A 19771-nucleotide genomic window follows, 5' to 3' on the forward strand; every position below is an offset into this window, starting at 1 on the left:
ATATCACAAATTACGCACGTAATCTTTTTCATCTAACTAGAGCACACATATTTAACACTAAAAAAATAGCGCAAAGACGAGGACTGAAGAAGTGACAAACTAGAGCGCTGACGAAAAACTAGAGAACGATTTATTACAAAACATTAAATACATGGAAAAACAAATGATGCAAGCATGCGTCTTTTCAAGGATAAGATATCACTCCAGATATACAACGTAAGCTTACATCAATGATAAAACAGTCGAACAGAATGTGTCAAGATTGCTATCTAGTACAAGACAGATTCAACTGGCTAGATATGCTAACTCATTCTAAAAGTGCAATCGATGGCATGCTCACGCATTGTAAACCCTAAATGCCAATCACTGAGGCCTCCACTATTTCCCGGGGGGGCGAGTGTCTCGACAGAGTTTCAAAATGCGCTGTCCGTTAACCTTTGGGTAGCAATCCTAACCGAACCTATAACTAACTTGGAGCACACCCTGTTCGTAGGACTATGTGATATTCCCGTATCGTGGCAGTACAACAAAACATGTTCCATACCGCAGGACCATGAAAATATTCCAACACAAAATTATGAAATGCAGTTGTATCTCATGACTAAGGTGTATAGAGGGATCCCCACCGTACAAAACATATTTTTACTGCAGAAATATGGAAGATATTTGTCTGAGGCGCCACAGACAAACCAGCTTGTGTTCTATGGGCCATAGGCATGAAACCACGTTGTTCAAGTAGGAAGACCAGCAGAAAAATATGTTTTCCCTTTTTTGCAAAATTTCGCGTTTAGTGTTGCACAATAGCGCCTTTGCTGCGTATCCTGGCCGTGTCAGCAAAGAGGTCCCTGATTGCCTTTTTTCCAATGGCAACCCGCTTTGCTGCTGGAACCTCTGTCGGGTTGTCGTTCACCACCTTCCTAACAACATCTGTAACAAAAAGACAATGTTGGCGAAACAATGCTTATTACCATGTAGTACACAAAACCGCAACATGCGCAACTTTACCACAGAGGTACAGTGGTCGTCAAATGAAACGCACACACGAAACTACGAACCAAAACGTGCAAAATTTAAAAATACTGTTCGTAGAGTTCATATAATGGCATGGTATTGGTATATTTGTAAATCCGCATTTCCCAACGTTGTTTTTGTAACTAAGCCACGCGTCATTTTGGTTTCCATGGAAAGAAATTGCGCTTATTGCATGTTCAGCTTCATATTTTCATGTCCGCGTTTCATTACATGCTCAAGTACGGGCTACTTAGTGCAATCACAGGAATAGGTCGTCTCGGTTATAACTGCCTGCACTAGTTATATGACAGTGTTGCTTCAGCTGTTGATTAATTACTGGATGTAGCAGCTTTTCGGATCTAAGTGTTATTGAAATGCCTTAAATGGCTTCCGAACCCCTCAAAATTAAGACTCTAAACACATGGAAGGAACACCTTGAAGAAGCAGTCAGCAATGTGAGTGCGCAGGGGGCATTGGCAAAAATTAATGGAACGGCATTCGCCCGACGAGCATTTATCTTTCCGCGTAATATTTTCTGGAGCCATCAGCAATGTGAGTGCACAGGGGGCATTGGCAAAAATGAATGGAGCGGCATTCGCCCGACGAGCATTTACCTTTCCGCGTAATATTTTCTGGAGCCATCAGCAATGTGAGTGCACAGGGGGGCATTGGCAAAATGAATGGAGCGGCATTCGCCCGACGAGCATTTATCTTTCCGCGTAATATTTTCTGGAGCCATCAGCAATGTGAGTGCACAGGGGGGCATTGGCAAAAATTAATGGAGCGGCATTCGCCCGACGAGCATTTATCTTTCCGCGTAATATTTTCTGGAGCCATCAGCAATGTGAGTGCACAGGGGGGCATTGGCAAAAATTAATGGAGCGGCATTCGCCCGACGAGCATTTATCTTTCCGCGTAATATTTTCTGGAGCCATCAGCAATGTGAGTGCACAGGGGGGCATTGGCAAAAATTAATGGAGCGGCATTCGCCCGACGAGCATTTACCTTTCCGCGTAATATTTTCTGGAGCCATCAGCAATGTGAGTGCACAGGGGGGCATTGGCAAAATGAATGGAGCGGCATTCGCCCGACGAGCATTTATCTTTCCGCGTAATATTTTCTGGAGCCATCAGCAATGTGAGTGCACAGGGGGGCATTGGCAAAAATTAATGGAGCGGCATTCGCCCGACGAGCATTTATCTTTCCGCGTAATATTTTCTGCAGCCATCAGCAATGTGAGTGCACAGGGGGGCATTGGCAAAAATTAATGGAGCGGCATTCGCCCGACGAGCATTTATCTTTCCGCGTAATATTTTCTGGAGCCATCAGCAATGTGAGTGCACAGGGGGGCATTGGCAAAAATTAATGGAGCGGCATTCGCCCGACGAGCATTTATCTTTCCGCGTAATATTTTCTGGAGCCATCAGCAATGTGAGTGCACAGGGGGCATTGGTTGGCAAAAATTAATGGAGCGGCATTCGCCCGACGAGCATTTATCTTTCCGCGTAATATTTTCTGGAGCCATCAGCAATGTGAGTGCACAGGGGGGCATTGGCAAAAATTAATGGAGCGGCATTCGCCCGACGAGCATTTACCTTTCCGCGTAATATTTTCTGGAGCCATCAGCAATGTGAGTGCACAGGGGGGCATTGGCAAAATGAATGGAGCGGCATTCGCCCGACGAGCATTTATCTTTCCGCGTAATATTTTCTGGAGCCATCAGCAATGTGAGTGCACAGGGGGGCATTGGCAAAAATTAATGGAGCGGCATTCGCCCGACGAGCATTTATCTTTCCGCGTAATATTTTCTGGAGCCATCAGCAATGTGAGTGCACAGGGGGGCATTGGCAAAAATTAATGGAGCGGCATTCGCCCGACGAGCATTTATCTTTCCGCGTAATATTTTCTGGAGCCATCAGCAATGTGAGTGCACAGGGGGGCATTGGCAAAAATTAATGGAGCGGCATTCGCCCGACGAGCATTTATCTTTCCGCGTAATATTTTCTGGAGCCATCAGCAATGTGAGTGCACAGGGGGCATTGGCAAAAATTAATGGAGCGGCATTCGCCCGACGAGCATTTACCTTTCCGCGTAATATTTTCTGGAGCCATCAGCAATGTGAGTGCACAGGGGGGCATTGGCAAAATGAATGGAGCGGCATTCGCCCGACGAGCATTTATCTTTCCGCGTAATATTTTCTGGAGCCATCAGCAATGTGAATGCACAAGGGGGCATTGGCAAAATGAATGGAGCGGCATTCGCCCGACGTGCATTTATCTTTCCACGTAATATTTTCTGGAGCCATCATCTATGTGAGTGCACAGGGGGGGCATTGGCAAAAATGAATGGAGCGGCATTCGCCCGACGAGCATTTACCTTTCCGCGTAATATTTTCTGGAGCCATCAGCAATGTGAGTGCACAGGGGGGCATTGGCAAAAATTAATGGAGCGGCATTCGCCCGACGAGCATTTATCTTTCCGCGTAATATTTTCTGGAGCCATCAGCAATGTGAGTGCACAGGGGGGCATTGGCAAAAATTAATGGAGCGGCATTCGCCCGACGAGCATTTATCTTTCCGCGTAATATTTTCTGGAGCCATCAGCAATGTGAGTGCACAGGGGGGCATTGGCAAAAATTAATGGAGCGGCATTCGCCCGACGAGCATTTACCTTTCCGCGTAATATTTTCTGGAGCCATCAGCAATGTGAGTGCACAGGGGGGCATTGGCAAAAATTAATGGAGCGGCATTCGCCCGACGAGCATTTATCTTTCCGCGTAATATTTTCTGGAGCCATCAGCAATGTGAGTGCACAGGGGGGCATTGGCAAAAATGAATGAAGCGGCATTCGCCCGACGAGCATTTATCTTTCGGCGTAATATTTTCTGGAGCCATCAGCAATGTGAGTGCACAGGGGGGCATTGGCAAAAATTAATGGAGCGGCATTCGCCCGACGAGCATTTATCTTTCCGCGTAATATTTTCTGGAGCCATCAGCAATGTGAGTGCACAGGGGGGCATTGGCAAAAATTAATGGAGCGGCATTCGCCCGACGAGCATTTATCTTTCCGCGTAATATTTTCTGGAGCCATCAGCAATGTGAGTGCACAGGGGGGCATTGGCAAAAATTAATGGAGCGGCATTCGCCCGACGAGCATTTACCTTTCCGCGTAATATTTTCTGGAGCCATCAGCAATGTGAGTGCACAGGGGGGCATTGGCAAAAATTAATGGAGCGGCATTCGCCCGACGAGCATTTATCTTTCCGCGTAATATTTTCTGGAGCCATCAGCAATGTGAGTGCACAGGGGGCATTGGTTGGCAAAAATTAATGGAGCGGCATTCGCCCGACGAGCATTTATCTTTCCGCGTAATATTTTCTGGAGCCATCAGCAATGTGAGTGCACAGGGGGGCATTGGCAAAAATTAATGGAGCGGCATTCGCCCGACGAGCATTTACCTTTCCGCGTAATATTTTCTGGAGCCATCAGCAATGTGAGTGCACAGGGGGGCATTGGCAAAAATTAATGGAGCGGCATTCGCCCGACGAGCATTTATCTTTCCGCGTAATATTTTCTGGAGCCATCAGCAATGTGAGTGCACAGGGGGGCATTGGCAAAAATGAATGAAGCGGCATTCGCCCGACGAGCATTTATCTTTCCGCGTAATATTTTCTGGAGACATCAGCAATGTGAGTGCACAGGGGGGCATTGGCAAAAATTAATGGAGCGGCATTCGCCCGACGAGCATTTATCTTTCCGCGTAATATTTTCTGGAGCCATCAGCAATGTGAGTGCACAGGGGGGCATTGGCAAAAATGAATGAAGCGGCATTCGCCCGACGAGCATTTATCTTTCCGCGTAATATTTTCTGGAGCCATCAGCAATGGGAGTGCACAGGGGGGCATTGGCAAAAATTAATGGAGCGGCATTCGCCCGACGAGCATTTACCTTTCCGCGTAATATTTTCTGGAGCCATCAGCAATGTGAGTGCACAGGGGGGCATTGGCAAAAATTAATGGAGCGGCATTCGCCCGACGAGCATTTACCTTTCCGCGTAATATTTTCTGGAGCCATCAGCAATGTGAGTGCACAGGGGGGCATTGGCAAAAATTAATGGAGCGGCATTCGCCCGACGAGCATTTATCTTTCCGCGTAATATTTTCTGGAGCCATCAGCAATGTGAGTGCACAGGGGGGCATTGGCAAAAATGAATGAAGCGGCATTCGCCCGACGAGCATTTATCTTTCCGCGTAATATTTTCTGGAGCCATCAGCAATGTGAGTGCACAGGGGGGCATTGGCAAAAATTAATGGAGCGGCATTCGCCCGACGAGCATTTATCTTTCCGCGTAATATTTTCTGGAGCCATCAGCAATGTGAGTGCACAGGGGGGCATTGGCAAAAATTAATGGAGCGGCATTCGCCCGACGAGCATTTACCTTTCCGCGTAATATTTTCTGGAGCCATCAGCAATGTGAGTGCACAGGGGGGCATTGGCAAAAATTAATGGAGCGGCATTCGCCCGACGAGCATTTATCTTTCCGCGTAATATTTTCTGGAGCCATCAGCAATGTGAGTGCACAGGGGGGCATTGGCAAAAATGAATGAAGCGGCATTCGCCCGACGAGCATTTATCTTTCCGCGTAATATTTTCTGGAGCCATCAGCAATGTGAGTGCACAGGGGGGCATTGGCAAAAATTAATGGAGCGGCATTCGCCCGACGAGCATTTATCTTTCCGCGTAATATTTTCTGGAGCCATCAGCAATGTGAGTGCACAGGGGGGCATTGGCAAAAATGAATGGAGCGGCATTCGCCCGACGAGCATTTATCTTTCCGCGTAATATTTTCTGGAGCCATCAGCAATGTGAGTGCACAGGGGGCATTGGCAAAAATTAATGGAGCGGCATTCGCCCGACGAGCATTTATCTTTCTGCGTAATATTTTCTGGAGCCATCAGCAATGTGAGTGCACAGGGGGCATTGGTTGGCAAAAATTAATGGAGCGGCATTCGTCCGACGAGCATTTATCTTTCCGCGTAATATTTTCTGGAGCTATCAGCAATGTGAGTGCACAGGGGGCATTGGTTGGCAAAAATTAATGGAGCGGCATTCGCCCGACGAGCATTTATCTTTCCGCGTAATATTTTCTGGAGCCATCAGCAATGTGAGTGCACAGGGGGCATTGGTTGGCAAAAATGAATGGAGCGGCATTCGCCCGACGAGCATTTATCTTTCCGCGTAATATTTTCTGGAGCCATCAGCAATGTGAGTGCACAGGGGGCATTGGTTGGCAAAAATGAATGGAGCGGCATTCGCCCGACGAGCATTTATCTTTCCGCGTAATATTTTCTGGAGCCATCAGCAATGTGAGTGCACAGGGGGCATTGGTTGGCAAAAATGAATGGAGCGGCATTCGCCCGACGAGCATTTATCTTTCCGCGTAATATTTTCTGGAGCCATCAGCAATGTGAGTGCACAGGGGGCATTGGTTGGCAAAAATTAATGGAGCGGCATTCGCCCGACGAGCATTTATCTTTCCGCGTAATATTTTCTGGAGCCATCAGCAATGTGAGTGCACAGGGGGCATTGGCAAAAATGAATGGAGCGGCATTCGCCCGACGAGCATTTATCTTTCCGCGTAATATTTTCTGGAGCCATCAGCAATGTGAGTGCACAGGGGGCATTGGCAAAAATTAATGGAGCGGCATTCGCCCGACGAGCATTTATCTTTCCGCGTAATATTTTCTGGAGCCATCAGCAATGTGAGTGCACAGGGGGCATTGGCAAAAATGAATGGAGCGGCATTCGCCCGACGAGCATTTATCTTTCCGCGTAATATTTTCTGGAGACATCAGCAATGTGAGTGCACAGGGGGCATTGGCAAAAATGAATGGAGCGGCATTCGCCCGACGAGCATTTACCTTTCCGCGTAGTATTTTCTGGAGCCATCAGCAATGTGAGTGCACAGGGGGGCATTGGCAAAATGAATGGAGCGGCATTCGCCCGACGAGCATTTATCTTTACGCGTAATATTTTCTGGAGCCATCAGCAATGTGAGTGCACAGGGGGCATTGGTTGGCAAAAATGAATGGAGCGGCATTCGCCCGACGAGCATTTATCTTTCCGCGTAGTATTTTCTGGAGCTATCAGCAATGTGAGTGCACAGGGGGCATTGGTTGGCAAAAATTAATGGAGCGGCATTCGCCCGACGAGCATTTATCTTTCCGCGTAATATTTTCTGGAGCCATCAGCAATGTGAGTGCACAGGGGGCATTGGCAAAAATTAATGGAGCGGCATTCACCCGACGAGCATTTATCTTTCCGCGTAGTATTTTCTGGAGCTATCAGCAATGTGAGTGCACAGGGGGCATTGGTTGGCAAAAATTAATGGAGCGGCATTCGCCCGACGAGCATTTATCTTTCCGCGTAATATTTTCTGGAGCCATCAGCAATGTGAGTGCACAGGGGGCATTGGTTGGCAAAAATGAATGGAGCGGCATTCGCCCGACGAGCATTTATCTTTCCGCGTAATATTTTCTGGAGCCATCAGCAATGTGAGTGCACAGGGGGCATTGGCAAAAATTAATGGAGCGGCATTCACCCGACGAGCATTTATCTTTCCGCGTAGTATTTTCTGGAGCTATCAGCAATGTGAGTGCACAGGGGGCATTGTTTGGCAAAAATTAATGGAGCGGCATTCGCCCGACGAGCATTTATCTTTCCGCGTAATATTTTCTGGAGCCATCAGCAATGTGAGTGCACAGGGGGCATTGGTTGGCAAAAATTAATGGAGCGGCATTCGCCCGACGAGCATTTATCTTTCCGCGTAATATTTTCTGGAGCCATCAGCAATGTGAGTGCACAGGGGGCATTGGCAAAAATTAATGGAGCGGCATTCGCCCGACGAGCATTTATCTTTCCGCGTAATATTTTCTGGAGCCATCAGCAATGTGAGTGCACAGGGGGCATTGGTTGGCAAAAATGAATGGAGCGGCATTCGCCCAACGAGCGTTTATCTTTCCGCGTAATATTTTCTGGAGCCATCAGCAATGTGAGTGCACAGGGGGCATTGGCAAAAATGAATGGAGTGGCATTCGCCCGATGAGCATTTATCTTTCCGCGTAATATTTTCTGGAGACATCAGCAATGTGAGTGCACAGGGGGCATTGGCAAAAATGAATGGAGCGGCATTCGCCCGACGAGCATTTACCTTTCCGCGTAGTATTTTCTGGAGCCATCAGCAATGTGAGTGCACAGGGGGGCATTGGCAAAATGAATGGAGCGGCATTCGCCCGACGAGCATTTATCTTTACGCGTAATATTTTCTGGTGCCATAAAATTAGATAGTTCTCAGAATACTGGCAGTAAAAAACAAATATTCTAGCCTAGTGACGACCGGGCAAAGCACTCTCCCTATCAAATACGATAGTTGTGCAGCATACAAAAGAAAGGGAAGCAAACATGCGCTTTTCTTCTGCATGTGGCCAGATTCTGGTAACAAAACACATAAGTAAACAAAACAGAAGGCAAGGTGGTGGACTGGAGTATGCCATTTACGGTTTATTTTAATGATGTCTAGTGACACAATGTTCATTTGGCAGAGAGCCAGGTGTGCCCGTGGCTGCCACAAATAAGGGAGCCGGCACGTACGGGTTGCGAGTTGAGGACACAGTTTCACAGTGGACACAAGTGCAGCTAATCGTGAACTTTAACTTTTTTTCGCACCTCAAACAAAATTTACTCGAAAGAAATTTTCTAAATTAGAAGCAGAAGTGCTGATGCGTATAATGAGCCGTACCATGTAATTTTACCTCGAGGGCCTTGGTGCTTTTTTTACGTTTGAAGTCTGGCAAAAAAAGCCTTTTTTGCATCTTTGTAAGCCAGTTGCCCCTGTAGTTGATCTAAATTATTTTAGTAGATGCTCAAAGACCAGATCAGCGCATGATGGAAATATCACAGCTGAAGCTTTTAAGATGCCTTCACAAAAAAATCCTGAAAACATGCTATTTGTTGCGTTTTCACTTAGTTAATACAACACCAAAAATTCTTACACGGCTTCAATATTTTCAGTCCCACATCACAGAACAATACAAGCAGAATGTTCTAAAATAATATTTGTCATTCTATATAGTTTCACTCTTATTGCGCAAGTGCGAGGCAGAAGGAGCCGAATCTTCCGTCGAGGCCGAGAACAGTAGTCGAAGACCGTATGCACAGTGGGCCAGAGAACAAAGGCCGCACTCGATAGGTTCACGCAGACCGTCGCCACGATGGCAAAGACGCCATTCGTTGACGCCAAGCTCGCACTCATGTGGGTGGCTCGACACTCCCTGAAGCGGAAGTGGAAACAGCAGAGAAGGAACACAAGGCTGTCCAAGCGCGTAACCTCGCTAAACAAGCAGATCTCTGAGTACGCCACCAAGCTGTGCCAGGAGAACTAGACGAGCACGTACAACGGCCTGCAGAGCACGCCGTCCGCGCGGAAGACCTGGTGCCTCCTGCGACACCGGGTTGACCCGATGAACGGTAGGGCGGCCACAAACCGAAACCTCACCAAGGTCCTCAACGCCTACGGTGGGGACGGCAAGAGGCTCATTGAAGACCTGAAGGCAAAGGATTTCAAGACGGAGCACGGGCTGTTCCCGCTGCCAGAGGAATACGGGGGACCCGAAAATCCGGAGCTGGATGAGCCTTTTACCACCACGGGACTACTGACTGCCATCGACGGGAGTAACAAGAGCGCACCCGGCATGGACGCCATTCCCTACAGACTCCTGAACAACATGAGTGACACGGCGAAGGCCGAGCTCCAGGACCACATCAACCTGGCCTGGGAACACTTGGAACTACCCGCGGAGTGGAAGGAAGCAGAAGTGAGGTTCAGCCGGGCAAACCACTGACAATCGAGAACAGGCGCCCGATTTCACTCACCTTGTAGGTGGGCAAGGTCGTGGAACGCATGGTTCTCCGGAGACTTCAAGGGTTCCTGGACGAGACGAACCACACGGATGCTGGCTACTATGTACGGGTTCCACCAGCACCTGTGCACCCAAGACGACATCGTCCAGCTAAAAGAACTGGTGTTTTCAAGAAGGCCACGAGACACTCACACCACGGGATACTTGCGTTGGACCTCAAGGGGGTCTTCGACAATGTGCCCCACGGAAGCGTGCTCGAGAACCTCCGCAAGATGGGCTGCGGCCGTAGGACGTACGGCTACGTCGAGAACTTTCTAACCAAGTGCTCGGCGATCATAAGGGTAGGAGAGGTACGGTCAGACCCAATCGAGCTCGGAGACAGGGGCGCTCCGCAAGGGTCGGTGTTGTCGCCGCTGCTCTTTAACCTGGCCCTCCTGCCCCTGCTCAAGTTACTCCAAGAGATCGAAGGCATGTACCACACGTTGTACACCTATGACATAACAGTGTGGACGTTCCGAGCGGGTTCCAACACCTGGGTGGAGGAAGGCTTGCAGAGGGTGGCAACGACCGTCCACGAGTACGCTAAAACCTGTAGGCTGAGCTGTGCCCCGCAGAAGTCGGAGCGTTAATGGTGCAGCCAAGTAGGCCCAAAAAGGAACCGCTGCCGAACGTGGTCGTCACGATCTACGGCATGAAGATGGAGCCCACGCGGCAGGTCCGCATCCTGGACCTGTTGCTGCGAGACGACGGCAAGGCCACCGCGGCCACGCACAAGATCAAGACCATCTCCGAGCAGATCTCGAGCATGAGCAGGAGGATCACCAACAGGAACCGAGGAATCAAGGAAGACGACGCCCTGAAGTTGGTGCAGGCGTTCATGTCCCGCATCACTTACTCCGCCCCGTACCTCGAGCTGATGAAGGCGGACTGTGAGGCCCTGGACACGGTGAACAGAAAGGCGACCAAGCTCACCGTGGGAGTACCCGTTCACTCGTCCATGCAGAAACTTCTGGGCATGGGCAGGCACAACACGGTGGGCGAGATGGCGGAGGCCCCCCTCTCTAACCAAAGGATCAGACTGAGTCAGACCGGACATGGACGGGCCGTCCTGCGCAAGGTGAGAGGAGCATCGAACAGCAACCAGACACTGAGACGTTACTTCCCAAGTGGAGGTGCGTCGTAAAGACCAAGCCCCTTCCCAGGAAAATGCAGCACGGGAAAAACAAAGGGATGCGGTCCCCAAGGGCCAGGGCGCTGGCCCGCCAGCTCGAAGAGGACCCCAACGTCCTCTTTGCAGACGCGGCGCTTCTCAAGTACGGAACCAAGGCTACAGCGGCAGTCACCACCATAGACACCCTGGTGACCTGCGCATCGGTCCGCACGATCCAATCAGTCGAAGCGGAGAAAGTTGCCGTGGTCCTCACGCTAACACATCCGAGGGCCGGCACTATAATCACGGACTCCAAGAAGGCGTACGCCAACTTCCGAAAAGAAAAGGTGTCCCCCGGAGTTCGTGCGATACTGTCCAAGCAAAGGCCCCCGAGGAGAGCCTTGGAGCTTGTGTGGGCGCCGGCTCACTCGAAGGTAGAAGGAAACGAACTCGCCGACAGCCATGCCCAAAAGTTGTCTGTCCGGGCCGAGGAGAAGCCGGCGCTGCTGCGCCTTGTCACGAGGTACGCAGAATTAACCGAAATGTACAGAGAGCGCAGGTGCAGGTTCCCCGGGCCTCACTTGCAGTTCAGCCGAAAACAGCAGACCGCTATCCGAAGGATGCAGCCGGGGTCGCTAGAGCATCCCACACTCCTAAACAAGATGTACCCTGACAGGTACGAGAGAGACTGAGACAGAGAGGGCACTCTGGCACACATCCTGGCCAAGTGCGAGTCTCTTGAGATCTGACCGCCCCCCACCCTTATTCCCACACCCGATTCCCGAGAGCGACGGGAGACCTTGTTGTCTAGCCCCGACCTGGCAATCCAGCTCGCGCTGGCAGGCAGGAGCCAGGAGCTGCTAGACGCATATGGGACCCGTGAAGAGGGTTCCACCCCATCCGAACCTGCGTGCACTAATCAATAGCTTTATTGGGCTCAATAAAAGTTTACTCTCTCTCTCTATTTAAAATGTATTATCTCCAGCCACATTTTGCGTGTTCGCAAAAATTTCAAGGAGCGCTCACACAACAATTTTTTTTCAGCGAAAATACTCCTTGCAGATCTCCTACACTTAATCAGCAAATAGCACAAAGTTTTTCAACGAAATGGGCGATGGTCAATTTTTGGGCTGGGACGTTTCGCGTGGAATGACCCTATTCAGAAATTTTAAATTTTCAAGAATTGAACACTTCGAACAGTAAAACTTCATTGCGGATCGAATCGAATAGTAACCACTATTCCCAAAGTATTCAGTGCTTCGAATATTCGCCGTCAAGTTCAAAAATGACCTTAGCTTATTTTCGAAACCGCAGTATTTTTTAAATATTTTGCAACAGTTGTGATGCCCCACTGACATTGCAATTCTGGCACTGCTGACTCCCATTCAATAATAAAGACAAACATGCAAACTTACTCATCACGGCTGCCACTTTTTCTGGTGTGGCGACCTGTTTGGCCACGCTGTCAGAAATACTCCTACAGGGCTGCCCAGTCAAGCTCCTTATCTTCATCTCCCCTTTACTCCAAAAGTGACGGGCTGTGTCCCTTGCGGCTCTCAGTTCACTCTTGGATTTCAAGATGCGAGTCAGTTTTGCCTCTGGCATGTACAGTCCTTCGCCGAGGTAGACCTAAAGTAAGATAAGGTGTACAAAACAGTAAAAACTTATTACTCCCCTCAAAAACGCACTTATAATCTGGAAAATTGGGGACCTTATTTACTATAAAATCTCAGGGGAAAATGGTTATCTGGCCTTGTTTCAAAGTCAGTCCTTGTCAGATTCCGGAGGAGAAATTCTTTGCTCCAGTTTGAAATGCGTGTAAAAGCCAATAACTGACAGGTATGCACTTTTCACTGCTCGGCTTCAAGAGGCATTCTGGACAGATGAAAGCGGTCCCTCTAGAATTTGAGCCCTGTTTGGCTGTTTCTAGACTTAGAGAGTAAAAAAATTACTTATAGTAAGAACGGACTCATTTCACAGGTTTAATAACTAGAATTAAAGCATTTGAGCTAAAACTGCAAGTTCTTTGCTGCTTGTAGTTTTCATAGTTGGATTAAGAATTCCCATTTAAGCAAATTAACGAGTCCCTTCACAATAAAGAGGACCTATTCTCCGGGCTTTATATGGGCATGCTTCGAATTGTATGTTGCTTATTACTCTTTTAATTCCATCCATCCAGCAGATGAAGTGTCGATTATTTCTTTCTGGACTTACTTCTCCATTGCTTGCAGTGAACAACTTGGGAGTTTGCTGGCCAACCACGTTCCTTGCAGTGGACAACTCAGGAGTCTGCTGGCCAACCACGTTGCTTGCAGTGGACGACTTGGCAGTTTGCTGGCCAACCACGTTGCTTGCAATGATCAATTCGGGAGTTTGCTGGCCAACCGCACTTTCACTGCTAGCAGAGGTTACAGGACCTGAAAATGCAACAGAAAAAAAGAATTGCCGCAGTTTCCACTGGTGGCGCAAGGCTGGAAAAACTGCAAAGCTGGCGGCCCCTTTGTCGGAGACCCGGCTGTTTCATCATCATCATCATCATCCTATTCAGGCCCACCGAAGGACAAAGGCCTCCCTTATCGACCTCCAACACGCTCCTGTCCCGTGCCACCGCTGGAGTCCATTCTTTGCCTCTGAGCTTCTTTATTTCGTCCCTCCATCGACTAATTGGCCTTCCTCTTTTTGTAGGCCTATCTCTCGGTGTCCACTCTGTCACCCTGGTAGTCCACTGATAGTTCTTTCACATAATTACATTGCTAGCCCAAGTACATTTCTTTTTCACTTGAACTATGATATCTTCTACTCTAGCTTGTTCTCTAATCCAGCAAGCTCGTTTCCTGTCTCTCAGTGTTACACCGACCATTATTTGTTCCGTGGCCCGTTGAGCTGACCTGAATTTGCCTTCACGTTGTTTAGCAAGCCACCAAGTTTCCGCTCCATATGTCATCAGCTCACATTTCTTTCTGAACTTCTTGCTAAAAGTTCTCCATGACTGGCAGACCCGGATCATTTCGTCCGCTTTCACATTTTCTCCCAAAGTGGACTGCGTTAGAACACGGTAGAACCCGTGGCCACACTCAAATAAAACGCCCGCGCTACAAACCCAAAGGAAATGCTGCGCGCCCAGAATGCGATGATACCTCAATCGGGTAGATGTCGGATTCAAAACGCGAGAAACCCAGATTCGATTCTGACCACAAGAAGTGCTTTCTTTCTTTCTAACTGGCTGCACGTGTTATTGTTATCCCCCCCCCCCCCCACAGCTAGCCCGTAGCCCTCGAGCCTTTACTCAAGCCTCGAGTAAAGGTCCCACATTCAATTCCCGGGACCTCCCTAGCCACAGATTTTTCTTGAGGGCTTTGGGTTTTCTGTCTACGCCGGACGGATTTGTATTGGCCCAAACAGCTCTGTTGTTAAAAAAGTAACTGAAGCTGAGTGGCAATTACATGACAGCACCGCCTTACTTGCTCTGCAAAGCAAGTCAAGAGCTGTCCCTTCCCTGAATAAGTCACCAAGCCCAGATGACACTTGCAAAGCATAGTAAGATAACAAAAAGGACAAATGAACACATAACAGCAGCCGACTTCAAACAGATCCAAATGACAATTTTGACTGCATATACATTACTAGTTCTTCCCTAAGTAGGAAAGGCGTTGCGCTGCTGAGCACGAGGATGAGGGTTCGATTCCCGCTGTGGCAGCCGCTTTTCTGATGGAGGCGAAAAGCGAAAATGCCCCCTGTGTACGGGATTTCGGGGCACGTTAAAAATCCCCAGGTGGTCAAAATTAATCCCAAGCTCTCTCCTATGGCACGGCTCATCGCCTGCATTGGGTCAGCACGTTAAGCCCCACAATCAATCAATCAATGAATCAAGGAACCACAAAAGCCCACAAAATTTCGCGCTGCTGTGACGTAATATCGGCAGCAGTGATGTAGTTTAGGCCAGCACTAAGACGTAGTTATGAGTTTGTTAGCAGCACGTTAAAATTCACATGATAGGATCAATTGAACTAGAGGCCCTTCAACAATCACGCGATCATGTTTTTTGGCGGTGGTTTAGGTCATTGGGCGCCAATCGTACCAACAGGATCCTGTGACGTCATAGAGAAATTGCCAGAAAGTGACTGGGGATTTGCCACTGCTTCTTAGGTTTTCTTTAATATCCCTAGTATTCCTTTGAAGCTTGCAGTAAGATTGGTATCATTGCTATCCGGAAAATGGAGTCTATTCAATGAACCAACCATTTATTTTGTCTTAGCCTTTAGGGACACTTACAAACTACCGCGATTTTTGTTCTGTCGGGGGGCGGAGGGGGGGAAGGGGGGGGGGGCTTGAGAACAACTTTAACCACCCCCCCCCCCCCCAGAAAAAAAATTCTGGCTACGCGCCTGGTTGTAGGTTGTCCCAGCAGAATGGAAGATAGTGGTTCAGGTGCATGTCTCCAGGCTATCGCGACTTGTGCATGGGTGCTACAATTTAGTACTTTGCTCACATGCGCACTTCTCAAGGTAGAAACTTAGTGGGATCACAGAAAAATCTCTAGGCCCCCCAACATCCAATTTTTATCTTGAACTGCTCTTTTCTTAATTCTTTTTGCACCCGAACATATCTTTTCGTAATTGATTCGCTGTTATAACACAGCGAGATCAGCCGTGCAAATTTTGCTGGCAGTTGTTTAGCATAAGTGGCCTCATAAGTTGTTTGGTAATGCAGTCAGGCTATGCTTCACTTGTGCATCTGATTTCGAGTTAAACAGCAACAGCGATAGAACCTACCCTTCTAATATTACTTACTACTAGTAAAGCATGCATTCAGTGAAAAGCAAAGCCTTTCTAACTCAAACTGTGTAAAGTTTAATGTGTGGAATGCCAGGCAGCGCACCCTGTTAAAATCCATATTTGGCACAATTTAGTTTACATTTCCCTAATTATACTAACTGAGAGCATCCAATTTCTAACAGAACCTTCGCATACGGAACCATACAAAAGGCATACTGTAAAAGTATGCATTTATTCTGGTGTTGTTCAAAAATTACTCATACAGACACAGTTAAAGTATTATCAGTCTTATGTCACACAGTAAAACTTTGCTTTCACCTTATTTTAGAGATATATAATTTATATACCCACCCAGTCCACTGCAATCAGTATTCCAGTCAGTGTCAGTTACAATTGGCACACCCTTTCAGGAAAAGTCTACTGGAAAAGCATTGTCGGCAATGTCTTTCACTTCTATTACATCCAATGTCCTTTCCATGCCAAAATTGGTTTTGTACAGGTTTCCCACATGCCACAAACGATTTCTGCACAGTTGTGAGTGTACAAAACTTTTTGCAGATGTTACATATCTACAAAAAAAAAACAGCTCACGACTATGGCCCCTGATGTGATCCAGGAGGGCAGTTTCGGACTCCGCGATGAATGGGCACAGGTGGCAGTCCAACCGCGGGGGAGTCTTGCCAGTTTCGGAATGCTGCGGATCCACGGCCGTACCATCGCTCGGCTCAGATGGTTCGACCACTTCCGTTACCACGTCCTCTTCTTCTATCTTGATCACAACTGCGTGCAAAATGCGCGGCAAGTGAACTGAGTCACCAACTATCTTGTTTGGTTGACATAGACACAGAGTCGCTCAAATCTAAGAACTGTGGTTGCAAACATGGACATCAACATCAGTTTTTCTTTCTCTACACCATCATAGTTTGGCTAAATGCAAGTGCAACGAGCCAGTGTTTAACTGAAAGTCTGCTCATACAGATTAACCTCTGTATACCCCACGAAACCATGAACACACCCAAATCTGCTTAGAAACAAATGTCTCTTCTGTGCATTTTTTCTCAAATATGTATTGCAATGTCGACTTCATGCATGTAACTGACTTCAAGGTAACTATAGTGCATCCTAGTACCTAGAACTTTCACCAAAACATTAACATGTAGCTCTTCTGTTGCAGCCAGGAGTCAAGAGCATGCATTTGATTTGTTTTAAATTCTGATATGTAAAGGAAGTAGTTTGGCAGAAAGAAATAGCCTGCAATACTAATAGAAGAAATAAGCTCTGAAAAGCTTGCCTCATAGAGAAATATAGTTACGTCACTGAACACTGCTCTATCACACTGGCACAGACTTGGCTTAGGCGCCTTTACGGCTTCCCACGTTAGAATACAACCTACCAGTCAGGTTTTAACAGCGAAGTTGTTTAGCAAATCGCAATTTTTCGTGTCCGCAGTTAAAAATACCAATAAATTTGCAGAGCGTGCACACATGAGCACGGGCCTCACGGCGACCGCTTGGCAGTTAACAAAACCAAGAAAATTCCAAGAGCTCCTGCGTGCATGCCTCGCAACGACCTCCCAGCGTCCCCAGCACACGTTTGCAAGCCAAGCATACCTACTTAGGCTGATTGCCCAAGATTGTCCAAAGAGAAAAAAAGGAACTCCAGCGTTCGCCGTAATCGCAGCAACACTTGCTCGGAATGAGAAAGATATGTCATAGCATACACCCCTACAAGTTGATGTGCAATGATTGTCACGTCCCAAAAATGAAAGAAGCTCACACTTACACCAACAAATATGGAGTATAGTTCTTGTGGCAGCAAAGAAGAAGCAAATCGGCTGCAATCGTGGACTTAAACCGTCCTGATGGTTGTGTACAGATTTGCTACATTCAAGTTTTTTTTTCGCATTAGTGTAAGCTTCTTTCATTCTTTTACATTAAAAACAAACAACCAGCTGTGAGCAGTCAACTTGCCAGAGCTCTACTTTCATGAAACCAGACACTAATAATTTCAATGAGGCTTAAAACACAGATGCACATCAGACGGAAATCATCAAAAGTTGTTAAAGAACGCTTTTTCGTACTAGAAGTTATTTTGGAACACCACTGCAGTTTCCATTGGGATGCGCTCTTGCTTTATCAATAAAGTAAGCGAGTGCAGCAGAAAGACACAGTATTATTAGCCTGGGGGCTTTCAATCAATATTGAATGTTACAGGTAAATAAATGCTTCGGCTGATGCATTTAAACAACATTCAAAAAATTTCAGGAACAAAGATTGCATTACTTGGTTGCTGGATTTTGACTTACTGTTCGCATTTACATTCAGACGAGAGATAACACTCTAAAAAGATGTACATGTGCCAAGTAATTCAAAACTGAAGAAATAAACCCTTCACCACTAATGTCACTCATTGAGAGACTGCTCATTTTTAAGGTGTAGGCATGCGAACAACCAGGGCTGAAAAATCTACATTGTGCAAGAAATTCATGTTCACTTATTGTACTCAGACAACCTTGGTATTGGATTGGGAAAACTTCATTGGGGCCTGGGAATAAAGTCCTATTGCTAGGTCTCCATGACTTGGCCGGAGTCATCACCGCAGATGTAGCCAACCCGGCTAGGGGCCCCCTGCTCCCAATCACCGGGGTACCCCTGCCTGGCCAGCGCCATGATGACTCGCTGGACAGCCTGGAGTTGAAGATTTTGATCTTCAGTCCAGGCAGGCGGCATCCTTCGTGTGTTTGATTTATCCGGGTATGCGATGCAATCCCAGACGATGTGCTCGAGTCTTGCTGGGGCTTTGCGACGCACCCGACAGGTGGCATCAGGGTATGCCTCCGGGTACATCCTGTGCTTTAGGTAGAGGCTCAGGACCGTCTTTGTTTGGAGTTGCCTATAGATGATCGCCTGCTCCCTACTCAATCCTTTGCAGGGTGGCGAGAGCGTCCGTCTGGCAAGTCGATAGGCCTAAGTAATTTGTTTGTAGGTAGGTAGTCATTCGGCCTCGTGTGCTGTGGCACAAACACTCTCCGACACTTCGCTTGGCGCGGTTGGTGAGTTCGCGCGCACGAGCGTGTGCGGTTTCATTGTGGTTCTCAGCACGTGCCGACACCGTCCCTGCGTGTGCCGGGAACCACTTGATTCTTGTCTTCCCCATGAGGCTTGGTTGTCTTCGCAGTAGTTTCTCCGTTACGGGGGAAACGCTGCCTCTGGAGAAGCTTTTGACAGCTTGCCTAGAATCACTCAGCACCGTTGTGCAGCCTGGATCTTTGATGGCCAGCGCAATTACCACCTCTTCTGCTTCCTCGGGTCTGCCGCCTGCAACGCTCGCCACCGCCTCAGCAGCTTCTTTTACCGTCTGTCAGCACTTCACCCAAGACACTAACTGAAGGCATACAAGGCACTTATACAAAGTGAAAAGAAAAAAAATAATGCCGCAATGTCTGCTTTGAAAACAGGAAAATGTGCAGACACCACTGGTATCAGCACAACTGTATTAGGTTCAGGCGAGTAGCCCCGGGGCATGGGGTGTCGACAGTTCTTTTTGGTTCTTGCCACGAAAAGCATATTTTTCTGAAAGAGGCCAGCATCAAATTCCTGGAATAAAAGAGACAAGCTTAAGTTCAGTGTACAGCTCATCTAATGGTTAAACAGATGGGTCGAAGGCACTTACTACAAGGCTATTCTTCGGTTGCATAAGCCAGAAACATGATTAGTATCAGCATTACTGAGTTGTCTCTCAGTTACACAGCAGTGTTTCTATATCAGAAAGGAAGGTATGGGTGGAATTCAAGAGCTAAGCAATCATATCACGAACACTCCGGATGTATTAGAGGCCCGTTCATGTTATAAATAATGAACTATGTTCTTTACACGTTACCGCAGAGTCAAAGGATTGCGTGAGCACGTTTAGGGTTTG

At 47.8% G+C, this 19771-nt stretch overlaps 1 protein-coding gene across 1 annotated transcript; it reads right to left on the reverse strand.

Annotated features, from left to right (window-relative positions):
* Positions 1-11: 11 nt before the first annotated feature.
* On the reverse strand, positions 12-18522 carry LOC144160137 (uncharacterized). The gene is made up of 5 exons (XM_077691738.1): positions 18495-18522; positions 16445-16633; positions 13293-13495; positions 12494-12707; positions 12-927 (listed from the first exon to the last, which is right to left on the reverse strand). The coding sequence occupies exons 1-5, from the start codon at positions 18520-18522 to the stop codon at positions 788-790; spliced, it is 774 nt and encodes a 257-aa protein (XP_077547864.1). The 3' UTR covers positions 12-787.
* Positions 18523-19771: the final 1249 nt, after the last annotated feature.

The sequence above is a fragment of the Haemaphysalis longicornis genome, unplaced genomic scaffold, assembly GCF_048455015.1.
Source record: "Haemaphysalis longicornis isolate Haplotype H1 unplaced genomic scaffold, Haemaphysalis longicornis Haplotype H1 scaffold_10, whole genome shotgun sequence".
Lineage (NCBI taxonomy): Eukaryota > Metazoa > Arthropoda > Arachnida > Ixodida > Ixodidae > Haemaphysalis > Haemaphysalis longicornis.